We start from the raw sequence: 18,745 nt of genomic DNA on the forward strand, positions 1-18,745 counted from the left end.
TTTTTTCAACATATTTACATGAATTAGATTAAAAAGGAAAACAACTCTAATAAATTGCATTAATTCTTTATTTTAATTCTTTAAAAAAGCAATAGAATTGTGTGGCTATTTGTACAAAAATATTTTCAGTTATACAAAGTAACATTCCACAAATACTTTTATCGAACGATTTGAGTTTCGTAGCAGTAGTATATTTGTACATTGTCCTAACTAAAAATTGTTGGTGATCGAAACATTATCCGAACTTGTATCATTTCTCAAAAGCGAATAAATTTTTTTTTGTTTCGCAAACTCTGATCAGATCTTACTGTGCAAAAATTGAACACAGCGTTATTCAAAGCAAAGAGATTCACCGTCCATCAACACACTTTGGACGATCCAATTATTTCCTATTCTCTCTCTCGAGTCACAAAAACTTTCGTTGGTTTCTTTTTTCTTCCGTTCAAAAAAATCGGTACACAGTGAGTCCGGATACGTATATACATGCGTTTAGATCCCACGCAGAGGGTCGTACAGTACATTACACTCGTACACAAAGAGCCGTATAAAATTACGCTTAACTATACCATATTACACACGCTAATATACACACAAGCAGATAAATAAAATATATTCCGTTACACAACGCTTCGCTCGCGCAATTTGAATGCTCAGACTTTTTTCTAGATTTACTATGTATTGTCGTACGTGCTAAGTACCTGATTATTCGAATATTTCACTAAACAACTAATGAAGAAAAAAAAAAACAAAAAAAAAACAACTGCGATTCAGAGTCAAAATGTAGTAGGTCCGATATACATCAGAATATGCCACACGCGTAAAAAAAAGAAAACGACGCGAAAAGTGATATTCTATGTACACAGAAGAAAATAAATAAGAAGGTATATGTATGTATACGCGCTTAAAATGTACAAAGTCAGTCGGTTCGGCAAAACTAATTTACTCGATCTCCTCGAGAGCGGAGATGAGGTTGTCAAGGCCCAGCAGGAAGCCTTCCTCGCGGTTGCCCTGCTGCCACTCCCTTCGGTGGGTGAGTCTCATGCCGCTCGGCACCTCGGACGTCTTTGCGAAATCGATCAGCCAAACGCCGACCTTGTCGTTGTCGTAGATCATGAAAACGCTGCTACCGATCACCTGGACGAAACGAAAGGCAAACGATTAAAAAAAAAAAAAAATGACAAAGAAATCACGATCAAATCATCATGATGCCTACCTCGTGCGTGAGAAAGTACTCGGACTGCTCGAGCCTGCGCCTGAGCTCGACGAGTTTCTCGAGCAGCCGGCACCTGGTGTCCCTCCTGCCGCCCAGGAAGAGCTTGAGGGTCCCGAGGACCTGCTCGTGCGACTTGACCCTCTTGAGATCGGTAATGGGCGGGGCCCCGGGCAGCTTCATCGCTTCGATCCTGAAGCCGTGGCTGCGGGTCGAGCTCTGCTCCTCCCGGAACTGCATGTACCGCAGCTTCGTCACGGCCCCGCGCTCGTGCTCCTCGGGCCTCGGGGCGCTCGGGTCGACCGCCACCATTTTCCGGTACAAATCCGGCCGGGCCGTCGTCTTGGACACCTCGGACTCGAGGAAGGTGCGCGTGCCCAGCTTGATGTCTATCACGTGGGGCTCCGTGAAACCGAACAACAGATCCTGCAGCTCTATGAAAGTCTCACCCCGGTACTCGACCTCCCGGTAGTACCTGTTTTTTTTTTTGTTGCAACAATCACGCTATACTCTCTTTTTTCTCTCCATCGGTTCGATTGCAATAAATGATGGTATAATGGGTGTATGTGTACCTAGGGATGCAGTCCTTGAGGGTCTCGTCCCGGCTGAGGGCCTCGTAGACCATGCGCTCCGTGTTCTCGTCCGGGCCGCCGTTTCGCCTCTTCCAAACGGTGCCCGGGCCGGCCGGCGCAAAGTCGTCCGGGTGCCCGGACAGCTGGAACCAGGACTTGAGTCTGTTCTTCAGCAGCACGTCGCTCGCCGGCGCGGTCAGGTCCAGCGCGTTCTGCAACGACAAAGGGAATTTACTTTTCATCATCTTTTTATTATTATTATTATTTATTTTTTTTTTTTTATCAAAATTTTCATTTTTTTGTTGACACCAGCCCTTCTCGTTGAAGGGCCGCATCGAGCGAACCAATAGCAAACGCGTCGTACTACTAGACTCTACGAAACGATGCGGACGGTGGAAGAAAAAAAATAGTTCTGAATCGAAACTCGTTTCGCGCGCGAGTTGTGCCGTGAAAATTGATAATTTATTCATGACGCAAATCGCGAATCTTTTTGCTCCTTCTCGCCACTGCTCGCTCACGAAGGGGGGCAGCATATAGGAGCATCAATCTTTCGAAAATTACGCAATTATCGATACGAAAGAGAGGCGCTCCTCGATTAGTTTCTTCTCCTATCCTTCGTCTTCGCGTTATGCAATTGATTCAATTGCCACCATCACACGTGTTATTTAATCAACGAGTTGCACATAAAAATCGGCACAAAAGTAAAAGGGCGATTAGTCCTACCTCGCGATCCTCCATTCCTCGGCGGTACATATCGACTCTCGTGGCTTTAATATACACGTACAACTCACAATGGCTATCACTCGACAACTGAATCGTTATCGACACATCTGCTTCTGCTTGCAGTCATATCAGCAACTACTTAGTATAAATAGATACATAATGACCGACAGTATTCGTACAAATCATAACGAAGAAAGTACGAGCTTTCACCCATGAAAATATAAGGTCCGCAATGAATCAGCACCGATTTTACCAAGTGCACCCTTTAGTCACCGATTCTAACAAGTACAGAGGACAATTGACACGCGTCCTTGAGTAGGTATATATGAGAGAGAAGATAATTGTATGTGCTCACCAGTGCGAGGAACTTGAGGGACAGGTCCTCCTCGGGCATGCTGGCGTCGGAGAGCACCAGGGGAAATTGCTCGAGTTTTTGGAGGGCGACCCGATCGGAGGGTGGCCAGGCCGAGGCCGCCTTCATCGCGACGGCCGTGGCTATCGTCGCCGTCGGGCCGTTTACAGTCGTGCCCGTCGAGTTGTCGCCGCACTTTGTCGTTCGGTTGTTGTTGACGATGGCCTCGAGGATCGTACAGTGTACGGGCCTGGGCGAGCCAGCGCTGCTCGATCGATTGTTATGGCTATGGTTGCTGTTGTTTCTACTGTTGTTGTTGTTGTTGTTGTTGTTGGCGTTGTTGGCGTTGTTGCGCCTCCACTGGAAAACGTTACCCGCGGCATTTTTCAGTCGTCTCTGATGCTCCTTCGTCGCTGATGACGATGACTCTTTGCCGTTCGAGGGCTGTAATCATACGACATACAATTCTTATATAGATATATATAGGGATCAAATTAGTCGAAATGTATAAATATTGGTATAAACCAAGTCTTAACGTTTTTACATCATAGGTATGTAAGCACAACAAAGCCTATTAAGCGCTCTAGGAACCGAAAGTTGGCTTAATTGGGGTCGTACTGTATGAGTACGATAAAGTTCTCACTTTGAAAAGTCTCGACAATTCTCTGGCGTATAGTAATCAGTATCCAATGGCCTGGAAGATACTTTTAGTCACAAATATGTTATAAGCGCAGTTAACGCACATTAATGGACAAGAGTAATATTATATGGTTCCATGTGGATATAAGTGATTGAGCGTAAATACCGTTACGAGTCACTCGTCGGGCCAAAACTACCATACAAGTAAATAAGTAGGTACACGTAGGAAGAGACGAAAAAGCATTCTGTGTGTGTGATATGTTGTTGGTACGTGTATCCGAATACCCGCCAAAAAACCGATAAGGTCTACGTATACATGTATATTCTCGCGCTATCGCAATCGCGTTGAAATTCCAACTCGTCATCTTATTTTGTTCGACCTTTTCAAACTACCTCTCGTTATAGTTATGCCCACGTATACAAACTTGGAAATCTTATCCATCGAATTGTATACTTTAAGTAAATCAAGGATACGTATGGATACTCCTCCATGTCCTGTTTTGTTTGAGCGATGCTGTACGAAAATTTTACCTGTGTGCGTGAGGGTCGCTACGATAAAAATATAAGTATTGTCCTGTAAAACTGTAGTCCATTTACTATGTGTTTTGGGTTTCTACACTGCAGCGAAAAACAAAAAGTATGAGCCAAACTTGGGTTTAGGATCAGTGTGATTCACATAGTCCGTTGCAACAATAGCGTTTTATTTTCGTAAATTTCCGAAATTCCATTAAGTATACATTTTTGTGTTAATTGGCCCACATTTTTAGCCACGTAAAAAAACAATTCTCCGATGTAGCTGCGTGGCTCTTATCTTTCAAAGTTCGACTTCCGCTGTGCGTAGCAAAAGATTCATCGGGTCTTTTTTGCCAGGCCCAGATATAAGCGCGTCCTTTGGACGTACCGTATAAACAAAGGAGGGACGTGGCCGCGTGCGGGCAACACTATCAATCCGAATAATAAAAAAATCTTCACTGCAAGTAGAGAGAAAAAAAAAGCCACACAACACGAGAATCTCTTTACCTTCGCCTTATCTTATCATATTTGTATACACATCCTCGAGCGAGCACGTATGTATGCATATACACACCGAGACCCCGCCGCGTCTTTGGTCGCCGCATGTTACAGAAACATGATAACACAATTCGACAAGTTTGACGTCAACGGAGCTCAATCGGCCAAGTCAGCTCTAATTAAAGCAGATTTATCAACTGGCTTTGTTAACCGCACACTTGCCCCGAAATCGCGAATTTGTCTCAAAGCCGATACATATCGTGAATCAGAGATTGACAATCAAACAAATTCCCACGGATTTTCCTCCTCGATGTCGTATATACGTTGGATGCAATAAAAAATTAAGTGTATTGGCTATCCGAGAGTGTTCGGGTCGATCCCGATGAAGTATACATGGATGTATATGTAGAGTAATCGGTGCGACCCTACCTCCTCGTCCGTTCTCGCGACTCTCCCCTGTCACAACGCGCGTTACATCGACTTTCGTCTACTTGTCAACGCACTCCTCGCATCCTCTCTCTCGACACTCGTAAGCTATAATCACACGAGACTGTCCGTTTGATTGGACAAACACATACGTGTATATACATACAGTTATTATTGGCAACGATTGAGTGATCAAATCAGTTTTTTCCTTTTTTTTACACTGATCGTATATGTATAGGGTTGCTTTGTAAAATGAGCCTCGATGTGATTCCAAAGGCAAGAAAGTATACGAAAGACAGGAGTCGAGATGTTTGGTGCGCAAGATACGCTGGTAGAGTAAGCGTGCCAAAGGCTAACGATTTGAGATTATCCACGCGAACGGGATGGCTTTGAAATCGGTGCTCATTTGTACACCTACTTCCACGCGTTGAGTAAAGTTGTGTGTGTGTGTAGTTGGAATGGCCCAAAGAAATCTCGAGAGTTTAGAGAGGAAAAAAAAAAAAACAACCAAGGAGGGCGTCGTTGGTTTGCCTTATGGAGCTGGTTTATTTCAAAACGGAGTCGCACGGCGCGTTGCGTGAATTTAATTTTCTACGAGCGGAAAGGGGCCATTAGTGGGAGAGAACGGAAGCGGAAACGAGAGATTCGCCGATTTCCTGTCCACTCGCAGTCTGCATCGGGTATTAGTTTCCATTCGCTCGGCAGCTTCATAATACACCGTAGGATCATGTCGATCCCGAGTTTACTTTTCAACCGATGCGCAACCCTGCCGATCGATCGACTGATATCGTAAAAACACGAAAGGACACACGTTGCGCGTCAAATTAAATCTCATTGTTTTCATAGGAATTTAATTCAACCCCTACACAATTTACCATGATGCGGTGTATTTTTTTTTGTGCAGATTATACTTTTATTTTCATCTACAGATGTTACAATAAACACAAAGATCGGCTTTATTGTGATTTACACTACTTACAAAAGAGTGCACCATTGTTTTTTCCTATATACCTTATTGCCTAACAGCCGTTTTTGCGTTTAGCACAGCTGCGGATCGTCCGTACGGACCATTTTATATTGATCCGTCGGTTAATCAGCCACATCCGTGAATAACATATACTGATGTTGTGTACACGCCGGCGGAAATGGAATAAAACGAGCCCCGTACTCATTTTTTGTTCGTACCAAAGTGTGAATATTGTTTAAAACATTTCAAGCTTGACGGAGTTGCCGAGAATAGCCATATACAACGATACCAGAAACGGCGCTAATTCGCCGCCCGCTGGGTACCGGCGAGCTCTTTGTTTTTCAGCGATATACCTACGATCGCAAAAACTAGTTTTCTTTCCAGTGGCTTGTACGAATGTACCTATGTAACCTATAGGAGACCAGTGCGGGGCAGGGGAGGAGATAATCGAAATGAATATTCATCCTCGAATTTCCTTATCGCCGACGACCCCGATGTTTTCTGTCCACGGACGCGTTCGTCATCGGCAAATCACCCGATCCGGCCGATGGATCGTTCTCTTTACCGAAAAATCGGTTCGCGGTGCTAAATGGATAAAAGGGGCGGAGGGAGGAAAGAAGCAACAAAAATAAGGGCGAGAGAGAGAGAAAAGTAGGATTTCTTTGCGCCCGCGTTTCTGTGTTGGCATACATAAATATATACCTACATGTGTGTGCGAGCGACCGCGTGCGTCAATGCTCGACCGCGATTCGATAAAAAAGTTGGAGCGACTCTCGTGTTCTCGTTTCTGATTCCCTCCCTCTCTTTCGTTCTCTCGCGCTCATATATATGTATATATTTATGTATACATGTGATGTTCAGCTCGTACGTGTATACCTAATGAAACCATCAGGACACGCGCGTTTATTATTTACACACGTGTGTTTGTTATGTATAAGTAGATGGGTTCCGGAAGCAGATAAAAAAAAAAAAGGTCGTGTGCGGTGGTGCGGGAAAAAATATGATCAAATATTTTTATCGCGAGGATGAAAGGTACGCCGCGTTTCGGGACAGATAAGATTTATGTCATCGTGTACCCGGACACGCGGAAGCAATTATATAGGTACTTCATTACGAGTGTCAAGTAGGTACTTTTCGTGCTTCCCATGTCGGGCTCATCCGTACACAATAAGGGAGTTTGTATGAAATTACCAAAGTACAGGTGTACATAGCCTCGGATGCGTGTTTTCGTTGGGAAAAGAGTCGTATATACGCACGCGGTGAAATGCGCGTCCGCGCGCCAGGCTAACGTAATACATGTGATTTTCGATGCCGATGATGATCGGCCGATTGACGTCATTCGATCGCGCGAGGTGCTCGAACCGCCGAGTGATAAAAGTTCGAGTGGTCAACAAGTTTGGCATTCTCGTGTACGCGCCACCCGGATGTAAAATATCTTGGGACTTTCGGAACGTTGGGCGGTTGATCTGTCATTATACAAATCGACAAGTACATACATATAGCTTTGCGGATCGTTAATATTCAATTGCATTGGAATTATCGAGAAATACAAAGGACGCGACACAATAATGTCCGGTTGCTCGCCTGCGCCATCACCTCCCGAGTTTTAAATATATATTTATATACGCGTGTGCCCTTTTAAGGTATAGCATTAGACGAATATAATCGAAGGAGCATCGGAGCGCGCGTTTGCACATATCCTATGAGGGATGATTTATTATTCTGCGGGCATCGGAGGATGTATATTTATATTGTCGAAGAGGAGCCCCTTTTTTATATACTTATTTATTTATTTATACCCCTTGTAATGTGAGTGGGTATAGCACTCAAAATATTTACAATCGAATAAACAATATACACATCCGTACTGGTTTTAAAAGCCAAATAATTGAGACTAGAGAGACAATTTCCAAGCGAGCCGCGCGCAGTTATAAATAATATGGGCATTTTAGCATTTGACTCGCGAGACTGGCGGGTATAGAGTAACACACAGACACACGATATACGTAAACAGTGTAGAATCCGACCTCCCCATTAGAGATTTGCAAAGCTAATGCGGCTACGTCTACGACGTTGGTGGTCGCGATTCTTCTTCGCAGTCCATCAGGCGCTTTTTTTTACATGTATATGCGGCGCGTCTGTCGAGACGCGTCTCACGGCGGAACAAAAGGAGAGGCATTGTCTATTATTTCTCTCGCCTTTCTTTGCGACATTATCGACCAATCGAGCTTGGGTATGCCCGACACGCGTCACCTCTCGTTCCGGGAAAATTTCCCCCATCGAGGGGGTGATGTGGGTTTATGTTTTTTGCGAACAAAAAACCACATCGAATGAATATGTATATACATTTCCCTTTGGTAAAAAGATTCTAATGGAAAAAGAAAATTGAAACAAAAAAAACGCATTGTAAAATAAAGAAACGAAATGCCAATTTGGTGAAATCACACGCGCGTGTACGCAATGACACACAGAGCAAAAATTTCACGAATCACAAAATTCATTGCGTGCACTTTTCGTGGCGCGAAAAAAGTGAAACACTTGTCATCCACAGGGGCATACTCACAGCATATATTATTGTGTCCAATGTGATTCAGCTCGAATTTTCATTTGAGCGTGTTTTGTTCATTGGAATGCAAAATCGACGTATATGAATCGGATTTCAAAGATTTTCTCGCTCGACAATCGTTACAATTAAACTATTTGTATACCTATGTAGTTTTATAGATGAAAAATCCATCAAGTCCAACGTAAACTTTTGCGAGCTTACTGTTACGACCACCTGTGAAGTGTACTTGGTTGCGCATGTATACACGAGTAAAAAAAAATTTCCAATCCACGCGAGAACTTACCCACTGACCGGTCGAAGCGATTTTCAAAAAACAAGCAAAATGAAAAAAAAAAAAAAAAAAAAAAAAAAACGGAGAGCCGATGCGTATGAACGGAGAAATGCTGGTCCTCGTGCTCGCGGCACTTTGTTTTCGCCTACGCTTTTGGCTCACGTTTTTGAGCGCGTGCACGCGTTTTGTTCCTACCCCCCCCCTCGCGCGGCTTTGGCTGTTTATTTGAATTTTTTTTTTTTAACTTTGCCAGGTGCCTTTGTCAGGTGAACCGGTAGTTTTAATAGTGTGTCGAATCGATGATCTTTTACACGATACATTTGCTACCGATTTCCCATAGTTTCTCCTCGACTTGATTCACTTTCTTTTTCATCTCAACAGTGGGTTATTGTGCGTCAATTTCATTCATACGTGCAATCACGAAATAAATCGAATGGGACGAAAAACTGTGTGTTTCATCGCTATACATCGATTCAATTCTATAATCAGTGTATACGTGCAAACACACAAGTCTGAGGAAGATAATTGAATATTGCTCTCATCAGGTCACGCTTGATACTTATGTGCAAGTTTTTGCTCCTCGGGTGTACACGTAATACGCGGGTCATTATTATAAATCACGAACGTGAATCAGCCACCTCGTCTCGTCTCGTTTCGTTATAATTATACAGGATTTTACACGAGAAAGAAAAAAAAAAAATCCATTTACGAGTGATCTTTTTACTCAATTTGACAATACACACTAGCACTCGTGTGATCATCGACCACACATACGTATCACCGATATCTTAAACAAATGGTCCGATACTCTATTTGATTACTTAAAAGCCCTACTGTACGTGTCTTGTAAAGCGAATATTCGTACGGCACCGCACGTTGAAAAGACGTACTTCATGGATGTTATCGCGAAGTGCTTGGACGTAACAATTAGTGGCGCTAAGGCAGTTGGAAACGAAAAACTCTTGACTTGACATTCGGTATTCGTGATCATGCAAAATATATGTACTGGAGTGCAAATCGATCGTACAACGAGGATAACGATGTTTGATTTTTTTTTTTTTTTTTTTTTTTTCGATGGAGATTTGCGCAATTTGGCCAAAGAGGAAAAAACAATGTGTTTGGTCATCGCAAAGTGCCGACAGAAAAGTGAATAAAAAAAAAAAAAAAAAAAAAAATCATCAGCTCCATCGATCGCTTCTGCGCATCAAATCGAACAATCGATCTTATCACCCGTGTTCGATCACCGAATCTGCAATACATGATGGGCTTATCTTTGATGCAGGTGAGGCGATGACACTGTGTACGAGTTTTCGCGTATCTCAAGCTTCGATCTTTCTGCACGTGCTGTCGATCCGATGCCGGTATTCCGTGCCATTCAAAACAAAAACATATCGAGAAGCACTTGCTTGTTTACTCGCGGAGGACTCGTTTTTCTCTCTGCAAACTTTTTTGACTTTTCACGGTGACTATACTAAGGAAAAGCTGTTTAACACGTTTTGGCATGCATCAATTAATTCTCAGCTAGTCTTGCATGAAATGCATTCACACATTGCTGAGGGAAGAACGTAAAGTCAACAGAAAAATTTTTTTTCTTCCATTTCTCTCCTTGTATAGCATCAGAAATTATTTATATTATTTTTTTTTTTCACAAAGCACGTGTGAATAAGTACTAGTTTGCGGTACATCCATCATGCGGTGCAAAAAACATCTTGGCTTGAAAAAATCACGAATGCAAAAAGGGATAAAAACACGGTCTTGTACGGTAAGAACTCGTGTTAAAAAAAAAAAAAGGATTGATTGATTTAACTGACTGCTCGTGTGACACTAATTCATAAATAATTAACCTTATTACAACGTGATTGCAATTTTTCAACGTGAGAATTACAATTTCATTCAAGTCCGACCCCGCAATTAAATGTTAAAATAAAAAGAGTACCGTATATATTTATTACGGTACTGAGCGAGGCGATGTACACTTAACCTTGGCACAGTGTGCGATCAAGGTCTCGGTCAACCTGAGAGTATGTCATATTTTTTTTCTTCAATTTCGTTCCTGCAAAAACAAAAAAAAAAAAAAAAAAACACGGAGCTAAAAAGAAGATTAATGCAAAGTGTCGGAATTAACATGGCGATGAAAAAAAGGAGGAAAACCTGAAAGAAAATCCATTGAATCATCAAAGCAGCTTGAGCTCGTGAAACGTAAGTGTAGACGAAAAAAAAAAGATGAACAATCAGTCGCGAAATCGCTGGTCACTGTCTTGGAAGAGTCTAAAAAAAAAAAAAAAAAAAAAAAACCAAGAGTTCATTGAACCTCCTTTGTTACACTTTGGCTAGTACAGGCATATATTATATTCTACCACAAAAGAAAAATCTTTCATCACCCCGAACGAACGAGAGAGTGCCAATAAGGAGCGCAATGTAACGCGCATGAATGAAGGAGAAAAAAAAAAAAAAAAAAAAAAGAAACCCACGAGTACAATATATCCCGATATGTGCAGCTATATACAGAGCGGAATTCGTAATGGCACGCGTGGAGCCGCTCACCTCAAAGTGTGTCACACGGACGCGGCCACATTCACACGGAAGGGGTCCCGACCTACGTCATTTCCTCTCGCGTTTACTTTGTACCTACATATACGCGTGCACACCTTTTGCTGGTGTTGCGCGGTGTGCCATCGATGCTCGGGAAAAAGTAGGTGGTGTTCGACTTTGCGACCTGGTCGCTTCGAGCGAGACAGGGTGGCGCGTCCGATCTTCTTGGGCCCAAGAGGCTGAGTGTGGAAATCGCTTGGATCCGGATACTTCCTTTTTTGTTTAAAGATGCTAAAGTGACTGCCGCTTTTTTTTTTCTTTTTTCTCTTTTCGAACAGTAACGCTAATTATTTTGGGCTCGTTGGTTTTTGAGTAACGGGCGCGTGAAAATTTGCTTTGCAGAGAGCGACTTTGAGGTGAAAGTATTTTATTTTATTTTATTTTATTTTATTTTTTTTTTCGTCACAGGAAATCGGTAATGAACGCAGTGTGCTATTGGTTTTAGGCCTTTGTGATGTCTTGGTCTTTTTTTCCCAATTTCACTTGGTTCGGTCTACGTAAAAAATATTAAGATTTTTCAAGTCTCGAAGGAAAGTTGACAGCAATGAGTAGGCAATGAGTACATAACATTTTATTATTCTTGCCAATGCATTTTGTTTTTTTAAGATAAAGTTTAGACAAAATTAAATCCAAACCTGATTTTTTTTTTTCACTTTGGGTAAAATAGGCACTTACGTCCTTTTTAACAAGACTGCACTTACTGCAAAAAATGAAGTATCGTAAGGAATGTTGAAACATATTTCAATATGTTGGAATTTTTCTACAACAGATTTAATAATATATTTTGAGTGAGTCGAATTTATTAAAGGCTCAAAAACCATAACTTTCGATTTATTTTTGCAAACACAATCACAGGTAAACAAAACGCACAAGTGTAGGAAAGTTACAGTGCATGACAAACACAAGGTATAAATATCATTTAACAATAAAAATCTTGTGATAAGCTTGCCAATAGTGGACGTATTAAATCACGAGTCTATCTGTCAATAAATTATGTCACTGTGAAAAGAAATGCTGCCCCCCATTTTCCACGTACATTAAGCACAAGTAAGCCAATCAATCGTGAAATTCCGGTCGATAACTTTTGTCTCGCGAAATCCTCCGCAATACCATATTTCAACGACATAACGTTGCAACATGTATATAATATATACTTGCACTTTGATAACGGCACGATGGGGGAGAAAATAAAAGCAAAGCAAAGACGACCCTGCCTTATCGTTTCCTTTTCGTTTTATCGCGCTTCGCACGCTGTCGGCGTCTTTCTCAGCTTTATCCTAAAGGTCCTCGCTAAACAAAAAAAAAATCATTCGCACGAAATATCAATTGTCAGCCGAAATAAAAAAAGCTGAAGCGCCGGTGTGTCCGCAAGACTCTGCGGAATTATGCAAGGGGGATTCCTCCTTTTCTACTTAGCATGTACGTGTAGTACGTAAGAAAAATGAATTAAAAATTGAGTGAAAAAAAGGCGTGCGTGCTTGGCTCGCTCTCTCGAACCGCTGAAACGCAAGTTTTTCCTGCCCACCTCTGAAAAATGTTGTTGCGAAAATCGTTTTGCTTTTCTGACACCGAAGCATTTTATTGACCTCAACGCCAACACCGAAGTTTTGCCAGAAAATACGCAGCAACGCATTCAAAGGTGATGCTCCGATATCAAATTGTCCGTCTGAAAAAAGAGCGCGAGCTTGTAAAAATTTAAGTTCAACGGCACTAAAACGAACGTAAGCTTGTCGTGTCAAATAAATTTAATGAAAAAACAAAAACTAATTTTTTCACGGTGCGTGCAATTTGATGTCAAGGGTGGGATAAAACATAAAAAAAAAAAAAAAAAAAAAAGAGCCAAAGCGCACACAATTTCACATTTCACGCGTTGCGCTTGTGAGTGTGCACAAGGAAAAAAGTGGCGAGGAAACGACGCAAGTGTACAAGGTGGGATTTAACAAACGAGTTTTACGGCTCTTTCAATGAAAAATACACGCCATCGGAGACAAGGAAAAAGAAAAGTTTATTATAACGCGACACAGCCGCGAAGCACAAACACCAGAGCCGTAAAAATAGACTATGACTAAAAATAACATATACCTACACTCTTTTCCCGAAAAGAACGACGCGGGGTCGGAAAAAATCAAGGACCATCAGCTCCCGTATTCATTGATTGCAAATGAGGAGGCACTCGTATATATACACCTATTGCGCTCTATTGTACCGCAGTGACCTCTCTATCTCTTGAGTATATATACGTCACGTGTGCTTATACGAGCGGTTTCCCGACGCTATATAACGTTATACCTGTATAGACGGCGGAGGGCAGGGTTCAACGACCGAACAATCGCGCGGCTATACAATACAGACACGAGCCAAACTACGGATATCTTATAAGAGCAACGAAAATGAAAATCTCTTTTCGTACGATCGATAATTATGTACACATACGTATACGCGCGAGTTGGATTTACATACTTTGCACACGCGCGTGACTCATACAAGTACCTCGATCTGCATGAAATTGCATTTCGTTTTATACGTGACTATGGACTCGCGATTGATTTTGCTTCTATTGCTCGTGCACATATTTATATTGTTGTCGTCCCATTGCGCAGGGGGGGGCACCTTTTTTATTTGCCGTACTCATTAATAAGCACTCGTAGGTATAATTGTACAAGTATCGAAAGATTATCGGTATTTGGGCGGGGTATATCGCGGGGATTCCCCGAACCGCGCGGTGTGTCGATGATATTAAAAGGTACGGCGTAATAATATTGCGGCAGTTTGGTTTGTTAATCGACGCGTGGGTACAGCAGCGTCTATGGGTGGTCTTTGATATACTGCGACGTACAGTTGTCGTCTTTGTCAATTAATGAAACCTTGATAAAATGCCTTGGGACGTGCATGATGGCACACAGCCTCGTACACTGTCGAGCATAATATTCTTTTGACATACCTCGTACTCTCGAAATTTTGCGATTCCCATTTAGTCGTTGAATTAGCCATTAACATCGCTATTAATATAAATAAGCTTGTGTATAGTACAACATCGACGAGCTATAGATTGCACGCATCGGTTACGTAAAAAGAGCTGCAGATGAGGCTCAAGACTATAACTCTAACGGAGTAAAATTACATAAATAGTACTATTTCGCGACGCGTGATATACTCGTATGTAATAGGTATATATATGTAATGCGGGTGAAATATTTTTATCAGCTTTACTGCTTGTACGTGTGTATAAGTACATATTATAACTTATACCGATCGCGCCCAGGAGAGATCGAGCGAGTTCTTTGGCCCCGATTCTAGCTCCGATAAAATCGAACGCGCCACCCTCGACGCTATAATAATATAAGAGCACGGATGTTGGGCCATTCATGCGTATACACACAAGCAAACCTTTTACGTCACATCAAAAGCAACCTAGTTATTACCCACCGTGTACTTGTATACATTACACTCTTTCAGACGTATAGGCACACTTACTTTGCGGTTGTGCGTGAACAACACGGATTGTTCAAGTTCATTTTCCACTCTCGTAAACATATCTTTGTGGGTGTGTTATTTGCAGCTCCGACTATAGCTGATGTTGCAGGTACCGCAATGCAACCGAGTGACTTTACATATATGTGACAGATTGTACGTCGCGCTCAGTTGAAAAATTGATTGCCCAATATTGTTTATTCCTTTTATTTTCAAATTACTTCAGTTTTAAACAATTTGATACGATATACATACATTGTATACGTGACTGCACGTGAGCATCATAGTATACCAGCCACTCGAGTATTTAGTTTTTATTGTCACTCGAGTTGTGCACATAAAAATACACACCTACATAGGATTGAGGACAAGACGTGTTGGGATCGAAATAAAAGCTCGTGTATCGCCATTTTATTGGCTGCAACTGCAGCTTTTTTCTTTTTTTTTTTTAAATTAAATTCACGGTCGAGCTTGTAATGGTCTTAACGCAATTGAACGACCCTCGATTTGAAATGTCCACCTATTACTCCACTTACATAAAAAATCAAACATTGTTATTTCTTTTAAATCATTCTTTCTGATGCATTACCACTTGTGGCTTTTTTCCACGTAGAAGGGTGGGTACATACATATATACATATCGTAACGAAATTCGGGTCGATTAATTACTGATCCTCTGCGTTACGCGCCCACAGATCAATTGGCGTGTAAAAGAGTGCGCGTCTATAGTATCCGTAAAGAGGTCAACTGTACATAAATATAGACTTTGTTTGAGTTGAAAGCATGTCCCCCTATACTTATATGAGAAAGGAGGAGCGATGTGTGTATAACACTGTGTTGGGTACCGTAACATTGCCACCCGAAACAATCAACTCAATTGAAATCAATTAAAGAGCCCCGGCCCAACGATGTACTCGGAAATAGAACGCTTCAGCCGTGGAAAATGAAAGAGACACGAAAAAAAAAAAAAAAAAAAATCGGACGGGCTGGTTCGTTAATCACCGCAAAATCCTCTCTGCTGCGCGAGCTGCGTAAAAGAAAAAGAAAAAAGAGATATCTTACCTATATATAGGTACCACGAGTCTCTCACGCCCAAACATCGTCTGGAGCTGCCTCTTTTCTCTCTCTCTCTCTACGGCTACTTTTATATATAATATATATATACACACGGGGCGTTCGCGCGTTTATTACAACTTTCTCGTGTCTCGTCTTTCTGACATACACCTATACCTATATATACGGGGGAAGTCAAACGAGTGTATATACGCGCGTACATGAGTGCGAGCTGTGACGCACGAAGGAGAGACCCGCGGTGGCGAGCGTCAGGCTCGTTATTCAAAAAGGGGCCCGATCAGCCCGATTAATGTAATACACGTATGTGTATACATATGTATATGCAATACGCCCCGGCCGTGATGTGTGTTTTACTCTCCGAGCACATGCACCCAAACGTACATATATAAGTACGCTCGTCTGTTATTAAAAACGATATTGGGCTCTCTGTGCATTTTACACGTAAAGTTGGGGCACAGGTGTCGAGATGATACGATAACAATACGCGTAAGAGGTATAATTTCAATGACGGGTGTTTACGGAGCTTCAAAACCTATATCATTGGAGCTTGCAAGTCGGAGCGCGTGTATAGACTCTCGTTTCAAATGCCCTCTACCCACACCCTCTATATACCATCTAAAGTAATCACAAAGCTTCTTTCCTCGTTTCGCGGATAAACACATCACCGAACACCCTCCCGCGATCACGCAACACATGCATTACATACACACGTCTCAACTCATTGTACATGCTCATTATCTTGTATACGTACATACATATATGTATATTTATATGTATGTTACACGTTACAACTTACGTCCCGACATGACCACCGCGACCGTCCAGCGTCCTTCGCATAAATTCTTCACATTTTTTTTTTCCATCGCGTGTATTTTCAACTCGAAAGCTCTCCCTATTTTTTACTTTCAATAACGACAATCACGATTCGACGAGCATCCCAACAGCCGTACATTTTTTTTTTTTAATACTCGGCGCAGAGGTAGTACTATGCAACAACGTGCGCTCACGCGGTCTCGGCGACTGGTATTAGGGGGTGGTTCGTTGTCTGATTTCTCGTATAGGTATACGATTTGTAGTTACTGGCAGGGGTGCAAAAATCGATGCGAGTGAGAGCTTCGGACGTTGAGCCATTGGCGGCGACGGCGTCGCTATTCCATCGGTGTAGGGGATGTATTTTTTTTTTTTTTTTTACCTTTTGCTCCAAAGAGCTTGCGAGCTTTTCTTCGAATTTTTGTTTCTCGTGGACACGTGATCGTTAAAAAAGCACTGAAATAATCGGGTGGGCAAAAGTGTAGTAAAAATATGCGCACCGTGACAGTATATGCAGCGAGGAAAACAATGACGATGACGGCGACGATGATGATAAAAATCGGTACGGGTGTCGTTAGCGCGGCATTAACATACAATGCGTACTTATACCCGATGAAGAGAAAAAAAAAACATTTTTCGTTTCCTCGATCGCTCATTGGCTGGATCGGTCGCGTACGAGCCCGCGAATCGAAAAACAAACACACCCACTGGGATTCGAATTTGGTGGTGGCAACGTATTTCCATACTTACGAGGGGGACCTGCCGATCGATACCGATACATAATTTTGATTCATTGTGAAAAGAGTTGAAAACAAAACAATAGCCACACTTGTATATGGGTATACCCGTACTCGATTAAACGAGGGATGAAAAAAAGCTCAATTTCCCGAGCTTTTAAAAATGTTTATATCATTTTTCTCACACTCGAGATAGTAAGTCTACTGACCTTATTGAAGTGCGACTGTAGTATCTTCTCGTATTGATCGACGGCGCGCAAGCAGATCCTCGTGGTGAAGGCTTCCATCCTGGCCGGGAGTGGAGCGTGGCACACGCTGCTGGACATTATCCTTTACTACAACTCCAAACCAACGTCCTTCCGTTGCTACTCCTTTTTTTTTTTTTTTTTTTTTTTTCAAATCACCACAGGTTCCTCCGAGCTCTCTCGCCGTCTATGTCCTGGAAATTTCGACACACGGTTCGCAGTCACTGTTACTACCGATGTTGCACATATTATGATATCAGTCCCCTTATCGTGTCCTCCTTCTTTTTCTTTTTTTTTTTTTTTAAATCACGTAATCGGCAACAACGATAACAATAAATAGCACTTGATTAATCGGGCCTGCCTACCCGTGCACGGGGACAAAAGCATCGGTGCTATAACAAACGAGCGGACCTTTGCAAATTACAAAAGCTCCAATCGCAATAATTATCGTGTATGTATATATGAAGGCGTGTAGACGAGTGAGCCAACACACAACTCTCCGAGAGCTCCGAACGGTACACTGAGCCGCTCTCCCAGCCACTAGCTTCTTTTATTGCCTCGACGTCGACGGCCCAGTCTCCTCTCTCCCTCGCGCGCTCTTTTCCCTCCCCCTTTCGCGTGTGTGCATACATGAGGAAATCCACTAAAATCATCCCGTGTCTGCCCCCTATTTTCATACGAAATTTCTTTTTTTTTTTTTCAGGCGCACCCCTTGACATGGGGCTCATTTTACTCGTAGTTTCATGTGCCACGAGTAAAATATTTTTCGCGACGTACGTGTTAAAATTATTATCCGTACAAATATAATTTTGGCATGTAAAACGCGGAAAAAGGGTGTCACCCTCACTGGGACTCTTGTTCAAAAATTTTTTTCCCCATAGTACATGACATTAAAATTAATACAAGTGCGGTTTCAAGGGTGTGCCTCATAAAAAACTTTGTTTTTTTTTTAATACTTAATATGGGGGACAAAAACGGGATATTTTTTGTGGATTTCCTCATGCACATGTGTATCTACTTCGCTACTTCGCTCTCTGCAGTTTCGAACGGGTTTGACGCTCTTTCCTCGCTGTTGGTTG

General features: G+C 42.2%; 1 protein-coding gene across 1 annotated transcript; it reads right to left on the minus strand.

The window, feature by feature from the left end:
• Window positions 1–54: 54 nt before the first annotated feature.
• On the minus strand, window positions 55–18,171 carry IP3K1 (inositol-trisphosphate 3-kinase-like protein). Its single transcript, XM_014360112.2, has 5 exons — window positions 17,631–18,171; window positions 2,861–3,301; window positions 1,783–1,994; window positions 1,214–1,685; window positions 55–1,134 (listed from the first exon to the last, which is right to left on the minus strand). The coding sequence occupies exons 1-5, from the start codon at window positions 17,745–17,747 to the stop codon at window positions 940–942; spliced, it is 1,437 nt and encodes a 478-aa protein (XP_014215598.2). The 5' UTR covers window positions 17,748–18,171; the 3' UTR covers window positions 55–939.
• Between the last annotated feature and the right edge of the window lie 574 nt (window positions 18,172–18,745).

The sequence above is a fragment of the Copidosoma floridanum genome, unplaced genomic scaffold, assembly GCF_036245765.1.
Source record: "Copidosoma floridanum isolate Cflo_tuat_1 unplaced genomic scaffold, Cflo_Japanese_pri ptg000019l, whole genome shotgun sequence".
Lineage (NCBI taxonomy): Eukaryota > Metazoa > Arthropoda > Insecta > Hymenoptera > Encyrtidae > Copidosoma > Copidosoma floridanum.

Coding starts and splice junctions, on each gene's coding strand:
- IP3K1 (XM_014360112.2), bottom strand. CDS start 17,747: ATGTCCAGCAGCGTGTGCCACGCTCCACTCCCGGCCAGGATGGAAGCC. Junction 1,686..1,782: donor CTCAAGGACTGCATCCCTAG/GTACACATACAC, acceptor AAAAAAAAACAG/GTACTACCGGGAGGTCGAGT. Junction 1,135..1,213: donor AGTACTTTCTCACGCACGAG/GTAGGCATCATG, acceptor CGTTTCGTCCAG/GTGATCGGTAGCAGCGTTTT.